Source organism: Salvia hispanica, chromosome 2 (genome assembly GCF_023119035.1).
Source record: "Salvia hispanica cultivar TCC Black 2014 chromosome 2, UniMelb_Shisp_WGS_1.0, whole genome shotgun sequence".
NCBI classification, from domain to species: domain Eukaryota; kingdom Viridiplantae; phylum Streptophyta; class Magnoliopsida; order Lamiales; family Lamiaceae; genus Salvia; species Salvia hispanica.
The window spans coordinates 27,613,304-27,636,686 of NC_062966.1; the positions used below are offsets into that span (position 1 = coordinate 27,613,304).

At 35.2% G+C, this 23,383-nt stretch overlaps 2 protein-coding genes and 1 pseudogene across 3 annotated transcripts; all 3 read right to left on the bottom strand.

Moving 5' to 3' along the window:
• Positions 1 to 459: 459 nt before the first annotated feature.
• LOC125206657 lies at positions 460 to 11,594 on the bottom strand (annotated as a pseudogene).
• Positions 5,093 to 7,556, bottom strand: LOC125204306 (glucan endo-1,3-beta-glucosidase-like). Of its 2 annotated transcripts, XM_048102912.1 has the most exons (4): positions 7,468 to 7,556; positions 6,728 to 7,199; positions 5,389 to 5,814; positions 5,093 to 5,319 (listed from the first exon to the last, which is right to left on the bottom strand). In XM_048102912.1, exons 1-4 carry the CDS (start codon positions 7,544 to 7,546, stop codon positions 5,247 to 5,249), a joined length of 1,050 nt encoding a protein of 349 aa, XP_047958869.1. In that variant the 5' UTR covers positions 7,547 to 7,556; the 3' UTR covers positions 5,093 to 5,246. The 2 variants fall into 2 exon arrangements, with proteins under 2 accessions (XP_047958869.1, XP_047958868.1); XM_048102911.1 differs by having other exon boundaries at positions 5,093 to 5,814.
• A 2,586-nt stretch (positions 11,595 to 14,180) lies between the features above and the next one.
• Positions 14,181 to 21,017, bottom strand: LOC125204087 (LRR receptor-like serine/threonine-protein kinase EFR). The gene is made up of 4 exons (XM_048102636.1): positions 20,083 to 21,017; positions 19,219 to 19,290; positions 14,986 to 16,959; positions 14,181 to 14,670 (listed from the first exon to the last, which is right to left on the bottom strand). The coding sequence occupies exons 1-4, from the start codon at positions 20,990 to 20,992 to the stop codon at positions 14,297 to 14,299; spliced, it is 3,330 nt and encodes a 1,109-aa protein (XP_047958593.1). The 5' UTR covers positions 20,993 to 21,017; the 3' UTR covers positions 14,181 to 14,296.
• Positions 21,018 to 23,383: the final 2,366 nt, after the last annotated feature.

A 23,383-nucleotide genomic window follows, 5' to 3' on the forward strand; every position in this document is an offset into this window, starting at 1 on the left:
TTTTCGAAAATTCTATTCGCAAATTCGTGATATTTTACAAAGCAAAGTCCAATTGTTTAGTTCATTTGATTACTTTAGCTTTTACTTGCAAATTACACTATTAAGTTCATCAAAGGCTCGAGTTCCATTTATTTTCACGAAACAAGAGAACGATAGATTTCTAGTTCGACGTTAACATATATAAAAAGAAATAAAAGAAGCGGGTGCTACAATTTAGGCTCACAAGAGACTCAAAATTTGGATCTGATCTTGGATATGTAATTAATGTTTATTTTTGTGTATGAAAATTATTATGTAATGGTTTTGACATTTTATATTGCAGACTGTTTACAAGGACTTTGTTACATCAAACTCATCTACGTACTATGCATCGCACAAATGTGGGCTTTTTGTGTCCATGATATATGGGCCTAATAGAACTTATAAGATGCATGCACCGTAGGTCTGGATGAACACGCGTTAAAGGGACGAATAGATCGCAAAGCCCGGGAGAGTTGCACCCGAATCAACTATGAAGATAATGCCAGTAATATAGTTGGAAGAATCATGAATCAAGTAACGAATCAAATTAAAGATGTAAGTGCTGGGTTTGTCGTTCCAAGTGTTTTTAGTGGAACTAGTTTCTTCACACTATTTTCAAGCCCTTCTTTACGGAAAAGGCCTTCTGTTATATCCGACTTGAAAAGTGCAGGAGCTACTACATTCACCCTTATATTGTAAGCTCCCAATTCTAGTGCCATCACCTGTCGAAATTAATCAATCCAACTAGCTAATTAAGTATTTGATAAATTTATTTTGCATTGATTGAATTGAAAAAATGAACCTTAGTCAGGTAGTTAAGGCCAGCTTTTGACGAAGTATAGGCGACGCCGTTATCCCATTCTACTCGGCCTAGGCCGGACAAGGATGAGATGTTGATGATCGAGCCACCGTGGCCAGCGGAGCGCATCCGAGTACCAACGTATTTGGAGACGAGCCAAGACCCAATCAAGTTTGTTTTCATTGTATTGTTGTATTCATCCTCGGAGATCTCCAGTGAAGATTTAACTTGCCCTAGTATTACAAATTTGCGAAAACCAATAGGTTTATATATTGATTCACTCATGTAAATATACAATTACTCTAACCATTTCACAATAGATATATTATGTCACACTTTCTTTTTTTTATTAGTCTTGCAAAAGATATTACATTTCTTTGTTGAAAAAGATTTTCTTTCACATTAAAAAATTATTCGATTTTATAAAAAAAATTTAATAGAAAAAGTTATTGAATGTTGTCCTACTTTTATAGTAAAATTTTGAGTTAAATGTGTTTTTAAAAGGCGGGGTTCACTTTGATAGAACGGCCGATATACCATCGAAAAACCATAATTCGATAAAGAATTACTCCCTTCGTCCCCATTAGGAGTAACACTTTGACCGAGCACGGGTTTTAAAAATGTAAATAAAAGTTGGTTGAAAAAGTTCGTGGAATGTGAGACCCACTTTTTTATATTGGTTTTATAATAAAATGTGAGTGAAATGAGTTAGTGAAATGTGGGACCTACTTACCATTAATATAAAAATGAAGTGCTACTCTAAATTGAGGACGGACCAAAATGAAAATTAGTAACTCTTATTCGGGGACGGAGGGAGTAGTATATTTATAAAATTAGTTAATTTATGAACGAAACACAACGTATGGTACAAACTCAGCTAATTTCATGGTACCAACATTATATATTACTCCTCATAATATTATAGACTATACAAAACGATCATGTCAATAATTAATTGATAGCTAATATATCAGAGTAAGAAATACCAACCTCTTACACCAGCATTATTGATCAATACATCAATACGTCCGAATGCATTCCATGCTTTATCTACGGCGGCCTAGATTGTCGGGACGGCCGCAGTGACATCGAGTGCCACAACTTTCGCTCGATGCGAACCGCCATCGGTCACTCCATCAATTAGACCATCCATTTTGTTGATTTGATCGCAAAGGGATTCGAGCCTATCGGTCCGACGTGCAGCCGCTACAATCCTGCACCCCGCGGCTGCAAGATCGAGGCAAAATTCGAGGCCGAGGCCTGAGGATGCGCCGGTGACAAAGACGACTTTATCGGGTAGGTTAGACCATGGCTCTAACCGGGGTTGGAATTTAGTAGTCATTATGTATTAGTAGTTCAATTTAGGCTAGTTGAATGGCTTTGAAATTTAAAGGAGTTATTGGCACAATTTTGTCAATGTCAATAAAAATAACTCGATGTGGTACATTTTTGTTTATGCGAATAGAGTTAATAGGTCATAAATGAGTCTGACTATGAGAATTTAACTCAACCACATAAAAGAAAAAAATGTGTTAGGACTTTCTCATTATAAACTCCAAGAAAAAGTGATTGTTTTTCATATAATAATAATTTTGTTAACGATTAAATGATCTCATAAAACTAATATTCATTTCATCTTATAAAAAATATCTTACTTTCACTTATGGAAAGTTCTCCTAAACTAATTACTTATATAGTACATCAATTTATTTATAACTTATACCACTAGAGCCCACCATTAAACACTACCTAATAATAATATGGATCTCACTATCCATTTACACTATTTCAATTACTCTTCGCCACGTCTCTGTTACTTTACGAATAATGCATTCATTTTCGTGCCGTCTCAAATGTCCTTACTTTTTTGGGATTGATGGATTATATAAAAGTGGGACATACATTTCTCTCAACTTTTTCTACGATTTTCCTTTACATTACTTAAAATTTGTGCAAAGTCTAACCAAGGCTTTAAATAAAGGACGAAGGCACTGGTAGATACACATAAGAACAAAGGGGTTCAGTTTAATTTGCACAGCGGCACCAGGGTTCGGAATCTATATGGTGCGTTTTTTGCTCCATTTATCTAACTAATGTTTAGTTTCAATATTTGAAACTTACTCCAAACCAAAATTAACTCTTGGTTATATAAATATTGAAGAACCTCCATTTTTAATAGAGAAAAATTTTCTAGTAATAATGCCTAAAAATAATCTCTTTTATACACAATGAAGGGACTCATTCCCAAAAAAATTTGAGATGATTGAAAAAAATCGATTGAAATTTAAAATTTTAAGCTAAATTTATAATTTATTGTACATCCAATATGAAATTTCTAGATATGTTACTGAAGAAGGGAGTAATTTATCACTAGTAAAAGTGGTGGCGGGAAGTCAAAAGTAGAGTATATCAGAGAGTGGGTGGTCACATGCATAAGTTAACAGACTTCAGAGTATGTTAGTAGTTTTCTTTTCTATATTCAATACTCCATTTAAATTGGGATGGCCAAATTTCTACATTTAATATAAAGTGTAGAAAATTCACCTATATGTGGGTGGTCACATTAGTTAAATAAGTTAATAGTCTTCATAGTATGTTAGTAGATTTTCTTTTCTATATTCAATATTTCAATTGGGATGGCCAAATTTCTACATTTAATATCAGGTGTAGAAAATTCACCTATACTTAGAGGTTGTTCCAAGCTCGTCTATATGCAGGCTACGTGGTCCACGGTGGGAAATCAAGGGGAGTGAATTTGATCGAATATGAGTTACTCACTCAGTTCCGCTTTAACAAAGGTGTTTCACTTTCTGCATTCATTTTGAAATAATACTCCCTCCGTCCCAGAAAAGTTGGCATACTTTAAAAATAGCACGAGATTTTAGGAGGTTTTGTTTTGTGTGTTAAATGGGGAGAGAAAATATACTCCCTCTGTCCCATTAGAAATGCAACGTTTTCCTTTTTGGGTTATCCCACTAAAAGTGAAACATTTCCTAAAATAGAAACACCACCCTCTCTACTTTTCCCTCTCTCTTACTTTATTCTCTCTCCATTAACTCACAAAACAACACTGCATAAAATCTCGTGCCGGAAATCAAATGTTTCATATTTTTTGGGACAGAGGGAGTAATTTTTATATTCATGTGAGAGAAAACTTTTTCCAAAAAGGGAAATGTGACGTCTTTTGTGGGACAAACTAAAAAGGAAAGTGTGATCTTTTGTGGGACGGATGGAATAATAATAATAAAATAATAATAATAATAATAATAATTAAAAATAGTTAAAATAAAGAAAAAATAAAGAATTTTTTTGTCATGTTTATAATTTATTAATTACTGTTCAATTTTATTTTGAAATTCACTAGCTAACTTAAAAAGTTTATCTAGCACGATTCAACTATAAATATCCAAGTCACCAACCATAACTGATACTCTCTCCGTCCCCGATTAAGAGTCACACTTTTTCATTTTGGTCCATCCCCAATTAAGAGTCACACTTTTCTATTTCGATTCATCCCCAATTAAGAGTCACACTTCATTTTTACCATAAATAGTAAGTAGGTTCCACGTTCCACTAACTCAAGAACCAAAAGTCGGTTGCTGGCGATTACACCAATCAATCTCACTTAAAAAGCAAGATAATGATCGGAGAAGACTATCAGAATAAGAGAGAGAAAGAAGTTTCCATAGAGAAGGCAGAGAACATCTCACGACGAGAGAACGAAAGAGAGAGCGAGTGAATAGTCTAACGAGGATGAAGATGAATTAACCTTCACACAACAAACACACCCTAAATAGGACAGTCCCACTTAGGATATGTGTGGAGTGTACACGTGGCGGCCATCAGCGAGGTAAGATAAGTGAAACGGATGACTGGGCCGCTCAATGACTTGGCCCAACTTATTTCACACTTGGGCTTGAATTTAATTCAGCCCAATACTATTTGGTCCTTTAATTCAACAGAACCGTTATTGGTCAATGGAGTGAGTAATTATATTTTGGCTCCAGCGGACATGTGTGAACTATAGTATTTAATAATGCTAACTAAGATTTAACTAAATTATGATGCAAATTCACAAAATCTATTAATTCCTGACAAACACAGATTTGCAAGTTTTTAAGGATTATATTCGACTCAATTTGAATGTCAATTATACAAATTATGCAAAATCCATGTTTGTCATAAGGTGAGAGCCACATTGCTTTCACTTTCGCATCAATATAAATCAATACAAGTGAGATACTTACTTCATTCACAATACACTCAATCAAATTAATTAATTTAAAATCACACTATAAAGTATAAACTGTCTTCATTTTATCACACCACACAAACAATTTATTCTACTAGAATTAAAGTCATAAACCAATTTTTCCACTACTTAGAAAAATAATAAACAACTAACAACAATAACAATTCGACACTGCTAACGAAAACCAAGCTGGTATTTGGGTTGTCCGTTGGGAAGAAAGATCCCGAAATGCCTCTCGTAGGCCGGGCCGGGCTTCAGATTCTCATCATACATCGCAAATATGTACGTCTCCAAAGGCCGGCCCGGCCTTCTCGGGGTCCCACTCTTAACAATTCGCATCAAATTATTATTGTAAATTCTCGCATTTTCAACGGTGTGGATAGGCCCATCCCCATCAGCTGTGGTGTAGTCTTTCCCGTTACCTCCGCCCTTCGAGGGCCAGCCCGTCTCCGACCCTGTCCCGCCCGGGTTACCCGACCCGCCAGCCTTCATCTCCTCATCGGAAAGCACCGAGAAAAGCGTTGGAACGGCAGTGAGGATCCTCTCCATGGCCGCGTCAACGGCGTCTAGGATCGCGTAGTAGAGGTTGTCGTAGTAGACGCCGCCGGCGATGATGCCGCTGTTGGGCTGCAGCAGCGCGTATGAGAGGTTGATAGTCTTGGGATCGTTCAGGTAGGCGAAGTAGGGATACACGTTGACGAGAAGAGTTGTTTGTGTATCCCTTAGAAACTCGATGATCGGCCTATTCAACGTAAAATAACGAAGTTTGGTCAAATTCTGATAACCTGAATTCAGTGGCGGACCCAAAAATATAGAACCAAACCATATACACAAGAGCATAAGACAAGTAAATTTATACTAGTAAATTAAAATTTTGCAGCACTAGGACTCGAACTCAGGCCGCCAGAATAGAAGGTTCTAAGATAAATGAGTGTTAATATGTTAATGTAAGTGACTTAAAAATACTCCTTAGTCCCGAAATAGTTGGGGCATTTCTTTTGTGTATCCCTTAAAAAAAACTCGATGATCGGCATATTCAACGTAAAGTAACAAAATTTGGTCAGGTGAGTTGAATTCAATGGGGACCCAAAAATTTTACAGTGAGGGACCATACCATCTTTCACAAGAACATAACATGAAAAGAATGAGAAATTCAAAGAAAATAAGACAAGAAAAAATATGAGGAATATATAAGACAAGAAAAAGTAAAAATTACTCCCTTCGTCACTAAAAATTACTCCCTTCGTCACCCAATATGTATCCCACTTTGATTCGGCTGGGTTTTTATAAGAAATGGAATATAAAGTGTATCGAAAAAGTTAGTATGATGTGAGTCCCATTTTTATATAATATTAGTTTTATAGTAAAATGTAAGTGAGATTGAGTTAGTGGCATATGTCATTACCAACAATAGCAAAAATGAAGTGCGATAATTAATATGAAACAGACTAAAATGAAAAATTGGGACACATAATGGAGACCAATAGAATAGAAGGTTTCTAAGACAAATGCGTATTAATGTGACAATGCTAATTACTTAAAATTAAAATATAAAAAAATTGAAAAGTGGAACAAGACTTATATTTTGATTTTATAGAAAGTTAATGTAAAGAAAAAAAAAAGTAAAAGCATTGAAAATAGTTGTTCCACATTACCTAATGTACCAATTGACGCTGCATTTGAACACTCCTGATTGCGGAGGATAAGATCTTTCTAGAAGATCCGTACGGATGGAGGTGGAGACCTTGATTTGGGAGGCGCGGCCGGCGGTGCGGATGGCGCGGTAGATGTTCTGAATCGCGGGGAGGACGAAGGGGGCGAGGGCGGATTCGGGGTCGATCTCGTTGCCTACGGCGATGTAGCGGAATGTGACGTTGGGGTACTGGAGGATGTTGGTGCGGACCCAGTTTGTGGCGGCGTCGGGGCAGTTGGCGAGGTCTCGGAGCTGGTCGTCGCGGACCCCGAGCATGAGGCGGATGCCGGTGTTGGCGAGGGCGCGGAGGGTGGGGGGGTGGGGGTCGTAGAGCCTCATTCTCCGGATGTTGTTTTTTTTGTAGAGAGCTAGTGTTCGTTGAACGCTGGGCAAGTTGTTGCCCAGCCTTCCGAAACACACACCAACTTGACCAACTGCATTTTTCGTGAGAACGTAAAATCAGTTATCGGTCATATTTCACTATCGTCAATGCACATTATGTGCATTAGATGCATTGACAAATTCAGAACATAATTTTTAAAAAAATTGCTAAAAGCTAATTTAATTAGTTTAATAGTGGTGAAATTGTAATTTTTATAATTTTTTTTAAAAAAAAACCTCAAATTTACAGATCAAGGGCGGACATGACATTTCCGACCGACCCAAAGGAAAAATTTGCTAAACAACTTGTGTGAAATATACCTGTGAAATCAAGGGAGGTGACAATTAGCAATCCAAGTAGGAATACAGATAGTGTGAAGTGAATGCCAGTGGAAGCCATTGAGAAAGGGAACAACAAGAAGTAGCTACACAACTTATCTACCAAATCTCCCTTTTATAGAGTTTTTTGCTTTAGGGAAAATAAATTTGTTGTTTCAATTTTTGGGATGATAGAAAAAGATATTCTAATAATTAGTGGTCCGCCAAAATATTCCTCCCAATTTAATCATTACTTAGAAAGAAGGGACACAAGCAAATTACTTTTTTATTTTCAAAAATAGCTACTCAATTTACAAATTTCTTCAAGAACTAATGGTTTTAATTCTTTGCGAAGTCAAGTATTTAGAATAAAGAAAAGCTTTCTACTCCCATGTGTAAACGAGTGTTGAAGAAGATATGAAGTGGAAAAATAAAGGAGTTTTAAGCATGATGTATTTTAGGTTTAATATGTTGACATCGTTCCTAGAAGTAGATACATATATTATCAAATCAGGCAAACATTTTATGTATTCGTTTCGTTTATATTCACGATTACACGTGCATTTATTTTCTACCAGAAACACCCTATATTATATGCTTTGAAGAGATTAATTTGGTTCGGTATTTCTATGTTTTGAAAAATGCTATTCCTCAACATTAAAAATATTACTATAACCGTTGTGTCATTAAATATATATGCTTCAAAATATGCTGGTTAATATAATCAGTAGTGCAGAGGTTGAACAAAAGAGAAAAAGAAACACGTTTTAGAAACAAACTTCCTAAAGAATTAATTCTATATATATCATTCTCAAAAAGCAAAAGCAAAAGAAAAGAGAAAAAGAAAAAGGCCCTTCCTTTAATAATATTTGTGTACGTTCAAGTCTTCATTATTGTTTTAGCACTTTTTATGTATATTTCATTTTATGGATAAACTTGTTATTAATTTCAAGGCTGTGTTTTGAATTTAAGTTATGGACAAATCATATTTGACAAGAGTACTATTCAAATGGTTTAATCCAATATATACAATAAATGTAAAATTGAGTTTTTCATATAATAGTACTACCTCCGTCTACGAAAATTCGTCCCGGTTTAACCGGGCACGGGTTTTAAGAAATGTAATGGAAAGTGAGTTGAAAAAGTTAGTGGATTGTGGATCCTACTTTTATATATTAGCTTTATAATAAAATGTGAGTAGGAATGAGTTAGTGGAAACCGGAACCGAACCGATAACCGTAAATGTCGGTTATCGATTAACCGATAACCGACCGGTTTCGGTTCGGTTCTCGGTTAACCGATTAACCGAAAACCGTTTACCCACCCCTCTGTGGAATATGAGGTCCACTACTAAAAATGGTAAAAGTGAAATGGGACAAATTTTGGGGGACGGACGGAAATGGAAAAACGGGACAAATTTTCGTGGACGGAGGTAGTAGGAAATTTTACTCTTTTGGAAGCTAATATCACATCAATTGTGAAGGATAACTAGTATTGGATTTTTAGATTAACTAATGGACTAGTTTTTCCTATTAGTATTTGATTATGTTACATGTTGATGCTTTCACTAATAAAGACTCGAAGTGGTTGGTGGCTTATAGAAAACCACTGTGACCAACGTGGTTGTAATCAGTGAGGTGTTTGAGAGCCGATTCAAAGTGGTGGTCCAATAAAAGGAACCAGTAATGACCGGCGAGCCACTCTGAGCGGTTTGGTCAGGCAAAAAAGACTTGTCTTTACCAACGTGGTTTTGTGCAATATCCGAAGGAGGGTTGATTGTTACGGATACTGATGCTTACATAGTTTGTGGAAGGACATTGTTGTGAAATTTATTAATTAAATATAATCTCTCTCCTAAATAGCTAGTCTTCTGGGATAAACTTTTCTATTTAAACTATATTAGTCCCATAAAAATATGAAAAAATCTCTAGAAATAAGATTAAGTCTATTTGCATTATAGATGAAGAAACAGCCTATTTTTAGCCATAAAATATGAAAATATCTCACTTTGAGTATTATTTAGTAAAATAAATATAAAATAAATGTTGATAGTCAAAATATTCCTTTCTCTCTCCCATTAAATATGAAACATTCATTTTCAACACGATATTTTATACAATATTGTTCTGTGAGTTAAGTGAAGAGAAAATAAAGTTAGTGAAAGAAAAAGTGATGATGGTGTTCCCAGTTTTTAGGAAATATTTCACTTATGGGACAATCTAAAAAAGAAAAAAAAACGTTTCATTTTTCATGAAAAAAGTGAATATTTCAAATTGATATATTAAAAATTGATATTTAAAAGTGCCAAAAAAATTGTTGAAATTTTTATGAGATGTACAATAATGCAAATTATTCATATATTTATAGGATGAAAAAGTATTTATCCAATGCATTCAATATTTTAAATTAAATTAATAATTTTTAAATATGCCAGTACTCACTCAGTCCCGGCTAAGATGACACATTGCTTAGCCGGCACAGGATTTTAAGAGTTATTGGTTAAAGTGTTTTATTGGAGAGAGAGAAGATGGGTGTAAGTGTTAAAGTAGAGAGATAAAGAAAGATGAGTATTTTAATAAGAGTGAGAAAAAATAGTTGAGTGTATTCATTGGAAAGAGAAAATTACTAAAAAAGAAAATATGTCATCTTAGTTGAGACAAACTATAAAAGAAAACATATTATTTTAAGCGAGATGCAGGGAGTAGCATCTAAAGGAGGAAGGGTAGATGGCCTACTTTTTTGTTCGTGTTCAATGTTCATGAATTAATGTCCCTCCAACAACCAAACATTTAACATAGGACTAAAAGCCTAACTGAGTTTTTGTAGCACTTTTAACTATATGCAAATGATGCAACAATTTGGAGCCTCTTTGTATTCATGCTTATATCGTTTCCATCAAATATCTCTTGAGGTTGACGTAGTTGTGTCAGTGTCACGTTACGCAAAATAATTATGTTACGCGTCTATTTCACTGAGAACACATTAATTAATATCCGTACGAAAAATAGGCCTTGTTATCCGTACGAAAAATAGGCCTAATAATTAGATACTGACATCCTCTCTAAGGGCATTAGCAATGATTGGCCACCACATCGCCGGCGATCGGCCTCCATTGCAGAGGGAGGGCCGATCGGCCTTCTCCAACACCTCCGCCCTTCGGCCGATAAATGGGTTCAACCGATGCCCCTATCGGCTCCGCATTGGCCGGCAATAGGCCAGAGGCTCGGGCCGATGGCGGAGCCAATTTTCATTTTTTTTAATTAATTTTTTAATTTTGTTCTCCTATATAAATACCTCAATCCTCTTCATTTCACACACACACATCCTTCTTTATTTCATAATTTTTCTCACTAGAAATGTTTAATTTCACCGACGGTAATACATCGAAGAATGAATTTATTATGTAATTTTATTTATAGTATTTAGACATTTATGCTTTATTTAGTTTTTAAAATGAAATATATTTTTTGTCGTATATTTTACGATGTCTTTAATTATTATTACATCAGCAAAAATTAAAAGAGTGAAATAAAATAGTGATGATGTGGAAATGAGATAAGCTCTGGGATGGGCTCTCTTTGTAGGAAGATAGACACTGGGATGGGCCTGCTGACGTGGCAGAAAAAAATGGAGACATGCTTTGAAATGGGCCAAATGGAGATAGGCTCTGAGATGGGCTCCGGAGATTGGATCTTATTGCTAATGCCCTAAGTTCATGAAAAAAAAAGACAATATTTGAAATGACAAAGATTTTAATGCACAATTAGTAAAGTAAAAAGAGATAGAAAGAAACAATGATATTGGAATTTTTTAGTAGAGAATGAAACCAATCTCATTAAAGAAAAAAATATTTCCTTAAATAGAATTGGTCTACTTTTAAAGGACATCCCAAAATGACAAAGGTTTTAATTAAATGTTGTTACTCTAAATTTTAAACAACTTTGGAATAAAGTTCTTTGGATTCGTGATACATACTGATTTGCACTTTGAATAAAGGTATGGATTGAGATGCTTAATTTAGGTGGCATTGATGTCTTTGAATGCATTAGCTGGCATTGATGTATACAACTGTTGGCATTAGTAAAAGTAAAACAAGATGCATGTTGTGGTTTGATTATTACTACCTCCATCTCCCGAAATTTGTTTCTTTTTGATCCGGCACAAGTTTTGAAAAATGTAACGAAAAGTGAGTTGAAAAAGCTAGTGAATTATGGGTCCTACTTTTATACTCCCTCCACAATGAAGACGTTTCTTTTCGGCACAGAGATTAAGAAAAAATGTATTAAGTAAGACAAGTAAAGGGAGAATAAAGTGGAAAATGAAAAAAAGTAAAGAGATAAAAAGAGAAAAAAGTAAGAGAGAGTAAAGTAGGTGGGGAATGTGTTGACTTTTACTAAAATGAGAAATGTATCTATTACTATGGAATGTACCAAAATGGCTAAATGACTCTATTACTATGGAACGGAGGGAGTATATTACTACTCCGTCCACCAAAATTTGTCTCATTTTTCCATTTCCGTTCGTCCCCCAAAATTTGTCCCATTTCATTTTTACCATTTTTGGTAGGAATGAGTTAGTAGAATATGGAGTCCACTACCAAAAATGGTAAAAGTGAAGTGGGACAAATTTTGGGGAACAGGCGAAAATGGAAAAATGAGACAAATTTTCAGGGACGTGGATAGTAGTACTATACATAAATGCTTTTAAAGACCATATTTCTTTGTTTTGGTGTTTCTTTCAATTTTATGTTGTTTTATATGTTTCCTTAATATTATGAAAGAGACACATTGTAATTCAATTTGTATGGGACATTATATTTTAAACACATTTGGTCATTTTCCTCCATGTAAAAGTAAGATGTTTCATGTTTACTCCATTTATAAGATGAATATTGTTGTACACTCTATTTTAAAGAGCCCAACTTTTAATTATGACCACCAATTTTAGTCCAACTTTTTTGGATGAATATTGTCGTACACTATTTAATTTTTAGCCCAACGCGGGGTGTAGTCCACATCTGCACGTCCTTTTCTTTTAGATACGGACTGGTGGCATCCAGAATAATTAGGAAGTCAATATTTTAATTACTCTCTCATTATTTCTTATTTAAATTATATTTTAACTATAGTAAAATCTATATATTGCATATTTTATAAACTCACCGTTCCATAGTAATAGAGTCATTTTGCCATTTTAGTACGTTCTATAATAATAGAGTCATTTTCATTTTAATAAAAGTCCATAATTTTCCACATCTACTTTATTCTATCTTACTTTATTCTCTCTTCATCTCTCTATCTTTTTCATTTTCCACTTTACTCTCCCTTTACTTAATTCATCTAACACAATTTTTTCTTAATCTCTGTGACGAAAAGAAACGCCTCCATTACTATGGAACGGAGGAAATATTTTTTTGCGAATTTCATCGTTTCCCATTAATTGTTGACTTTCACTCTTAGACTATAAATAGTAAGTTGACTTCAAGTATCCAGTAAGCTAAAATTGGAAATGGCGCAATTTGCAGAATTAGAACCCTTTGCATAATTTGCTTCAGAGCTTGATAAAGCTATTCATAATCAATTAGCAAGAGGTCAACGTTCACATTCCACTAACTCATTTCACTCTTATCTTATTATAAAACTAGTACTACTAGAAATGGGATTCATAAGCCACTAAATTTGGGAAAAATAATTGGAATTATTGAAACATAAGAAAACTGTCCCTTATTGAGTGTTGGGGCGAAAATACATTTTATGGCCCAAAAGAAAATAAAAAACATGGAATGGGCCGAAGTTCTGGACAATATGCAAGCTATGTAGATGTCATTTTCAGCCTTGTTTTTTTTGGAAACGGCTGGCAACTTCTTTAATCATAAATTAGTTTTCAAACACTGTCTCATCTTCTTCAAATTTTTCTTATTTAATCATGAAATGTTAGCCACAATTAATCTAATTCCCTTTCTCTCTCATCCATTCCATTTCAGCTTGTAGAGTCTTTAGGAAATTTTCAATTAGTTAAGAGTTTACCTTTTGCGAAGTCATTTTCCTAGTTGTCTAGTTGCTCGGTCTTGTTTAAAGGTCAATTTAATTATTAAAAATAGTTCTCACCTTAGTCTTGTTTATTTTTCGTATTTCACTTCCTCACCTTAAATAAAAAGCATATAGCCAAACGTTTTAAGGGTAGATATATAACGGATACCACCGTGCTCGAGGGATTGATACTCGACTTGCTATATACTATTCCCTCCGTCCTCTAATAAGGGTCTCACTTTAATTTGGCACAGATTTTAAGAATTAGTATAAAAGAAAGTGGATTGAAAAAATTAATAATATATGGATCTTATTTTTGTTTATAAATTTTATACTCTTCCCGTCTCCTAAAAACTAGAAACTTTACTTTTTTGAAAATTTCTGTCACTCTAATTAGGTGAGACCCATTTTCTAACTAACACACTTTTCTTTCTACCTTTCTCTTATTTCACTAATTTTGCAATAAAATCTGTGCTATTTTAAATGTTTCTATTTTTTTGAGATGGGATAGGAATAAAATGTGTGGGAAATTAAGTTAGTGGAATATAGAGTACATTAAAAAAAATAGTAAAAGTGAAGAGACAATTAATAAGTAATGTTCCAAAATGAAAAATCAGGACACATAATTGGGTGTGTGGGTGGACAGATGGAGTATTAGTATTTTAAAAAGCGAAAACTTATAAATGATTTGAGACACCATCATTGAGCATGTATTGAATTATCTGAAATTAGTTATTTTTACGAAATAAATTCCACAAACAAGAAACATGAAACACCATTGTTTGCATTACGCAAAACTGGAATCATCTCCTGTTATTCACAGGGCTGACTCTTTCTGCTGTTGCTTTGGATTTGATCTTCTGAAGAGTAGCCACTACTTCAATCATGTTGATTCTTTCATCCGGCGAAAAGGCTACGCATTTCATAGCCACATCAAAAATTGATGAGACACATTGCTCATTTGATTCAAAGTATTGATCACCTCTCGATAACAATCCAACCGCCACAATTTCAGATACTCGACTTTCTTGCAAAGCCGCACTCACCCACTCCTTTACGCTCATTTCCCCGTTGAACATATCATCCGTTGGCCTCTTTCCTGTAAACATCTCGAACAGCAAGATTCCGTAGCTGTATACATCCCCATTTATGGATACCTTTCCTTCCGATCCATACTCTGATCATCATCATGACATAATTAATAAAAAAATTAAGATTGAATATATGGAAAGTTAGGGGTGCGTTATAATGCATACTTTTCTTAAATTGCTAATTTGCTACCTCATCAACGCAATGTATTAAAAATGTCAACACGATCACATTAATTTAATTTATTGTGTGGACATTTTAAATATCATTGTCAATACAGTGTATTAAAATATCAACTAACTTAATATGGACATTTCAATACACTGCATTGATGAGTTAGCAGAGTTAGCAACTTAAGAAAATGTTAGCAACAAATCACTCTGGAAAGTTATATATACATCACCTGGTGCTGCATAACCGACAGTGGCTAGGGTTTTTGTTAGAACCATAGCCTCCCCTTCGTCAAAGAGCTTGGCAATGCCAAAATCAGCAACACGAGCAACCATGTCTTCATCAAGCAACACATTACTTGGCTTCACATCACAATGGACAACGGGATAGGTATGGCCATGGTGAAGATATTCCAAAGCTAACGCGACATCTATTGCTATCTGCAATCTTTGCAGAAGATCCAAGCAATGGCGGCCGGAATGCAGCCATTTCTCCAAACTCCCATTCGGCATGTGTTCAAGAATCAAAGCTCTGAACTCTATGTTGACACAACAACCAATTATTCGGACTAAGTTCCTGTGGCGAAGCGCGCTTAGTATCTCACTCTCAGTGTCAAAGCTCTTGCTAGCACCTTCCAACTCCAAGTTGAAGATCTTAACTGCAACATTTAGCCCATCGGAAAGTATTGCTTTGAAAACAGAACCAAAACTCCCTCTTCCAAGCAGATTCGTTTCGCTAAAAGAATCCGCCCCTCGCTCAAGTTCTAAATACGAAATTCTCCTCCAATCAATCTTCAAAGCAACTCCCTCATCTGGAGGAGTAATCCTTTTCTTTTCGCGTCTCCTTATAATAAAAACTATGATCACCACCAAAATGACAACTGCTACGAGAGGGGGCATGAGATACTTCACCAAACGATCATACTTCGATCTTTTAGGGCAAGGCGGCACTTCAAACCTTGAAGCACCGCAAAGAGCAGCGTTGCCAGCAAACGAATCAGCAGTGAAGTTAACAAAGCAACCCTCATTCGGAATTTCGCCTTCCAATTTGTTGTTAGACACATTGAAGGACTCAAGAAGCTTGAGGCCTTGGAGTTTCTTAGGTATGAATCCAGAAAGACTATTGTTATACAAAAGCAGTATTTGTAAACTTGTAACATCTCCCAAGGATTCAGGAATGCTTCCATCAAATTTGTTATCATTCAAAAACAAAGCAGTTAGTGATTCACACTCACCAATCGAGCTAGGAATATCGCCTGAAAATTGATTAGAAGAGAGATCTAATATGTCTATTCCCTTCAAATCTCCAATCAGAGATGGAATCTCCCCACTAAATTGATTCAACTGCAGCTCTAGATACACCAAATCTTTAAGACTCCAGAAGCTCAAAGGTATTGCCGAGTTCATCTTGTTCATCGCGAAGGAGATGCTTCTTAGGGTTTGAATTTCACCTATGCATCCCGGGATCGAGCCGGTGAACAGATTGGCACTCATATTCAAGTCCCCCAGCATCCGGAGCTGACAGAGATCATTTGTGATTTTCCCCTCAAGTTGATTTTCTCCAAGCCTCAATACTTGGAGGTTTTCCAAGTTTCGAATAGTGGTTGGGATGGATCCGGTGAGTTTATTACCAGACAACTGCAAATTCAGCAAACTAGTTAAGTTTCCAATCTCAGAAGGAATGCCACCTCTAATGTCAGAGTATGTAGCCCTAATAACTTCAAGCGAATTCGAGAAGTTCCCGATCGAAGGAGGGAGAACTCCTGCCATTTCATAATTGAATGAAATTTCTAAGAATTTCAAAACGGGGCAGTTTGTTAGGGAAGATAGGAGTTCATTCGCTCCGGTGAGATTATTTTCCCAGAGGGCGAGCCTTTCGAGGTAGTGTAGGTTGGAGAAGGCGGGAACAGAGCCGGTGAATGAGTTTCTGTTGAGTTGCAAGCTAGTGAGCATGGTGGAATTGTTGATGGAGCTTGGGATTGTGCCGCTGAGTCGGTTTAAGAATAGAGTAAGATCCTCGAGATTGGGTAGTGTAGCCCCCATGTCTGGTGGGAGTGTTCCAGAAAAGAGATTTTGTTGAAGTTGTAATGCTTTCAATGTTGAGATGTTGAATATGGAAGATGGGATGGAGCCATTTAAATGGTCATTGAAGGCAACATGCAAACGCTCAAGGTTTGCTAGTTTACCTAGCTCTTCTGGCAGTTCACCTGCCATACAAATTAAGAACAACGATTTGGAAATATTACATAGAGTAATTATACAAAGTATGAATTAAGATAATAAAAGAACTGCACATAATATACACACACTACACAACAAACACTATGCACACACACTGCATACAATATGCACACACTACACATGGCACACAATATACATACATTGCACACAATATACATACACTACACATACTATACACTCACTGTGCACATTATAAAAAAAAATACTCCACACATTGCACACTCTACACACACGCTATACACAAAAGAAACACACTACATACTCTATATGTAAAATACACACACTACACACATTCCACACAAATTACACACAATGCACATTAAATACACACACTGCGCCTACATCATTCACAAACTGAAATTTTAAATTTGGCTCGGTTTTACAGTTTTTCGGTTTGGTTCAGTTTTAACACTAGGCAAATTTCAGTTTTTCGATTCAATTCAAATTGGATTGGAAAAATAATCTAAAAACTGAAATAAAAAATGGATGCTTGAAATGTGTGTAATCTGTTAAGTGTGTGAAATGTGTGTAGTATGTAGTGTGTGAAATGTGTGTAGTGTGCGTAATGTGTGTGGTGTGTGAAAATATGTGTAGTGTCTGTTGGTGTCAAATGTGTGTAGTGTCTGTAGTGTGTGAAAAGTATAGTGTGTGAAATTGTGTATTGTGCGATCTGTGTAGTGTTTGAAATGTGAAATGTCTGTAGTGTGTGTACCGTGTGAAATATTTGTATAATGTGTGTAGCGTGTGAAATATTTGTAGAGTGTGTGTAGTGTGTAAAGTGCATGTAGACTGTAGTTTGTGAACTACAAAATGTCTCATTCCACTTTTACTATATTCAGAAAATGGATGCTACATTCTACTAACTTAATCCACACACATTTTAATATAAAATCAATATAAAAAAGTATGACTCACCTTCCACTAACTTTTTCTACCACTTTCTTTTACAAAATCAAAAATTTCTTAAAACTTGAGGAAATGGGACATTTATTAATGCACGGAGGGACTAATAGACTTTTGGATTCGAGCAAAAAATGTCTAAGTTGGTTCCTAGTTACAAGTAAAAACTGTTTGGATTAACTAGCTAATCTCGACACGACTATCAATTTTAAATTGAAATACTTTTAGACATGAGTCAAAACTATCAACAGAAAAATGAAAATACTCCGTGCAATGAGCCTAAATTTTCAATGAAGAAAAATGAAAAGCTCCATGATACTCCTAAATACAAGTATAAACTATTCATCAAATTGAAGACTATTTCGAGTTAAGTACTCCCTCCGTCCAAAAAAAATAGACAAAGTTATGAATGACACGGGTTTTAATGTATAGTTGGTAAAGTAAGAGAGAGATATGAAAAAGTAATAGAGGGATGGAAAAGGTAATGGAATGAGTGTAAGTGGATTGTGGGGTCCACATTCAGAATGATGTGTATGTTTAGTATTGGTTGAAAATTTTCCATTTTTAGAGCATTCACAATAGGTAGGACTAACCAATAGCTTAGCACTAGGACAAACCAAAAACACCTCCAGCCACATCATTAGGACTAACCACAGTACAATAATTGCCTAGCACTAGGACTAGCCGACGCCTTAGCCAATAAAACAAATTCACAGATTCGCAAATACATAGTAAAAATTCAACACGAATACGGACGGAAGAGAAACTCATTAATACAACAACGAGACGTATATATAGAGTTTTAAAAAAAATTGAAAAAAAGCGTTAGGATCGCTCGCCAATCGCGTGTCCACAATAGCAGATGAGCGATCTGCTAACGCCCTCCCCTGACGGACGACCGCTTGTCCTACTCGCTCGTCCGTCGCAGCTCACCGACTCCAATAGTGGACGAGCGCGACGGACGAGCCGCTAGCCGGTCGCTCGTCCATCTGTTCGTCCGCAATATGGTACAAAGTTGGTGGATACCCATAAATGGCAAAAGCAGTCTATTTTTTTTGGATGGAGGGAGTAAAAATATTTCTGATACTTAACTTGAGGATATGAATAGATTTAATAAATGAAATTGTAGATATATATTCGTATCATATTTTTAGAGATATCTAGTACGATTAGAACTATGTTTTCCCTATATAAAGGGTATATGATACATGATGGAGGATAACCAAGTAAGTATAATATATAGTCTTTAATATTCTCCCAATATTTTATGGTGAATGATTGAGAATATTATACATGTGAAATTTGTAATGCGACAGAAAACATACCTTCCAGCTGATTTAAAGAGAGTCCTAGAGTTTTGAGGTATGTAAGATTTCCGATTTCCTTTGGTATGGGACCTATATTTTAAGTCCACACATATATCAAGACTTTAGGTTTACGTACAGAAGATGAAAATAATCAATTCAACACAGAATTTAATTAGCTATATATACAACTTTCAATCAAATATTAGGGTCATATATAAGATAATTAATGAATTCGAGCAAAAAACTATGTGAGGTCTTTATGGTAAAAAGACATACCTAAATTACCGTGTCTTATATATGAACTCATAAGCAAATTATAACCCAATCATTAATTAATCAATTATGAACTATTCATCAAAGGGATGTGTTAACATGACAACCACTCTTAAAATAACACTATACCACCATTCCTAGCCAATCATTTATACACGTGGACAAATAATCAGCTGCCATATGGAAATCATAAAAAATTCGCAAGGGTAAATTTACGCGGACGGCAACATCCAATACTCTAGACTGCAATATCCAATACGCTAGACTGCAAGGTATAGATTGTTGTAGATTGTTGTCTAGCGTTTATACTATTGCAGTCTAGCGTGGTGTCACATTGTCATTTTAACGCACCCCCACAATAAATTGCAGAAATATAGAATTCAAAAAATCGTATTTTTTATCATAGCTTATTCAAATTAATCTTAATAAAGATAGATTAATGAATTAGGTATAATTAGGTTAAAGCTCTAACATATCATTAATCAATTATCATATTATTAACATTACTAGGTGTTCAAATAAATCCAAGTATAAAATGAAACATCAACTTCAAAGCATTTAATATATTACTAAAAAATATGACATGTGCCGACAAGAAGACAGCCATACCTGTTAACCGGTTGGTCGAGAATGATATAACCTTGAGCTTGCTCAAACTCCCAATTTCAATTGGTACACTGCCACTTAACTCATTACTACTTAACCAAATCTCTTCCAGCTCTTTGCATTTTCCAATATTTGGTGGAATCCTCCCTAACAACTGGTTGTTATCCATTATAATTCTTTTGAGTTTTGGATTTTCATTACCACACATATCATTTGGTATCTCACCACTTAAACCATTAAGTTTCATATTCAAATACACCAAAGAAGAAATATTGAAGATGCCATAAGGCAAAGTTCCTATGAACATATTCCCTCTCAAATTCAACCATTCTAGTGAAGAAAAATTGGCAATCTCTTTCGGAACATATCCTTCAAGAAAATTGTTTCCGAGCTCCAAAGTTAGCAAAGTGGAAGCATTGAACAAAGAAGGAGGGATTGTCCCAAAGAAGGAGTTGTTATTGAGACGGACATGTTGGAGTTGAGTTAAAGATCCTAACCACGGCGGGATTTCTCCGGTGAGGTTGTTAAATCCCGCGTTTATCGTCCTCAAACGACGTAGTTTGGAGAGGTGGGAGGGTATGGGGCCGGTGAAGTTGTTGGAGCTGATGTCGAGGGATCGGAGAAACGTTAGGTTTCCGAGATGCGGAGGGAGGGTTCCGTGGAGAGCGAAGCCGGAGATGCTGAGGGCGATGACACGTTGGTGGCGGGGCCCGCATGAGACGCCGGTCCATTCGCAGATGGAGGTGTTGGTGGACCAGTTGTTGAGGGAATTAGGGTGTTGTGTGAGGGAATTTCTGAAGATAATTAGGGATTGTTGATCAGTGGAGTAGTTGGGAGTTGTTTGGGTTGAGGAGAGGGTCATGGAATTTAGAATGAAAAATGCAAGGGAAAGAGAAAGTAAGTAAGTCTCCATTCTAATTCTTTTCACTGATGAATGATTAGATTGTGTATGTTTGAAAAGTGTGTGATTTTTTTGTTGATATTTATGAATATTTGGTAGTGTGTGTACATGCAAAGAGAAACTAAGTCCCCCTCTAGTCCCCACTAAATGTTCCACATCCGACTGAAGGTTTTAAGAAATTGTTTAACTCTGTTAATAAAAATGGGTATAAAAAGTTAATGGAAATGAGTCTTACTTTTATATACTTTGTATTAGGTTTTCATAATAAAATGTGAGTTAAAATGAAATAGTAAAATAAAAGGTCTAATATCAGAAAATAGTAAAAATGAAATAGGACATTTATTGGGACCATCCAAGAAAATATGTACTACCTCTGTCCCTAAAAATTTGATACATATTACTATTTCGGTCCGTCCCTGAAAATTTGATACACTTCACTTTTACCATTTTTGGTAGTGGACCCCATATTCCACTAACTCATTCCTACTCACATTTTATTATACAACTAATACTTTAAAAGTAGGACCCATATCCCACCAACTTTTTCAACTCACTTTCCATTACATTTCTTAAAATCCGTGTTGGGTCAAAGTGTAGCAAATTTTGGGGGACCGAGGTAGTAACATTTAGCAGAGACAGAAAGGGCGAGCGATATGATGTTAATGGAAAGGTAGATGACAAAACAAGTTGACCGTGAGGACCACAACGACTTTTTTAGTTATAATTCCTTGCTCATCGGTGGAAAATTAAATGCATATTTATTTGTCATGCATTTAATATTTTTCAAATTAGACCTTTTTTAATCCATCTCTTAATTAATTGCAGTTATCGGCGTTGACAGTGGACGATGGGAATGCAGAAAATTAGGATTTAACTCATTTAAGTCAATCTATTGATTTTCCTCTTCATACTTTAATTCTACGTACACATTAAATGTAAGATGGCGTAGTGGACATGCAAGTATTGTTTTTGGACCAAAACACACTCAGCCACAAGTTTAGTTCTTGGATTTTCATTTATAACTGTCGCATTTTTTTTTTTCATATTATTATTTTGATCCATCCATCAAAATTATCTACTCCGTCCTACAATGAATCACTCATATTGTGGACATAGATTTAAAAATGTAAAGAATAGTGGAATGAAAAAGTTAGTGGAATATGAGATCCACTTTTTATATTGGTTTTATAATAAAATGTGAGTGATGTGAGTTAGTGGAATATGAGATCTACTTACCATTTATGGTAAAAGTAAAGTATGACTCTTATTGGGGGACGGACCAAAATGGCAAAATGTGACTCTTATTGCGGGACGGAGGGAATATTATTTTCGATGTTCTAGAATGTTTATCACTTGTTTCATTTTCTGTTCTTCTAACAAAATTTTTCACGTTTTACATTTACCAATTTCGGTAATGGACGACCCTACATCCCACCCACTAACTCATTCTTACTCATAGTTATTTATAAACTAATATAGTACTTACTCCATAAAAGTAGAATCTTCATTCCACTAAATGTTTGAACTCAGTTTTTATTATATTTCTTAAAACTCATGCTGAATCAAAATTGACAAATTTTGTTGGACGATCATAAAGAATCACAATTTAGAACACAAAAACAAGCGCGCGTTTCTAAGTTGAGGATAATTTATTATAATTATACTCGTATTTTTTAGGACACTTTTACTTTTGGCTAGGACACCAACAATAAAGGCACTTTATAAAACATTGATATAATAAAAAATATAAATTAATATTATTAATAGCATTAAAATATCCTTAGCCATTTTTTTATTGCAGTAATTATTACCGTAACACGTACAACCTCTGATTAAAATAAACTACAGTAACACCTAGAGTCTCAGACTATGTCCAAGAAAATGCAATTCATTACTATCCGGAATATAATGATTATTAGATGTGAATATAGACTAGAAATTCGTACTAATTATCTGAAAAATCCGGTCAAATGATGAAAAAAGGTTGATATAGTTAAAATATAAAAAATTGAGTCTGTCTTATCATAACCTTTTAGTCATCAGATCGCCAACCAAGAATGTTCTTTTTATCTTGAGCTTCACCACTGTAAAATTTTGACCTTTCATGGAAAGTGTATGACTTAATAAGTTCATGCTATCCTCGTCCACATAGAGGTCAAGTGGCTGAAGGCTTAAGCGCCTACCAAACTTATTTTGTATTACTAGCTCCAAATTTTAGTGCAAAAGCCTCTATTTTGGTCTAACTCAACTAAAATTAAAAATGAGTTTAATCGGTAGGTAGTTCACAAGTGAATCGATCGGTTGTTCACATGCGACTCGACCGGTTCATCCGGTTCAAAATGGCTCTTTATATAGATCACTGGTTTATTAATGCAAGCTAGACTTAACCAAGCACGGTTTGTA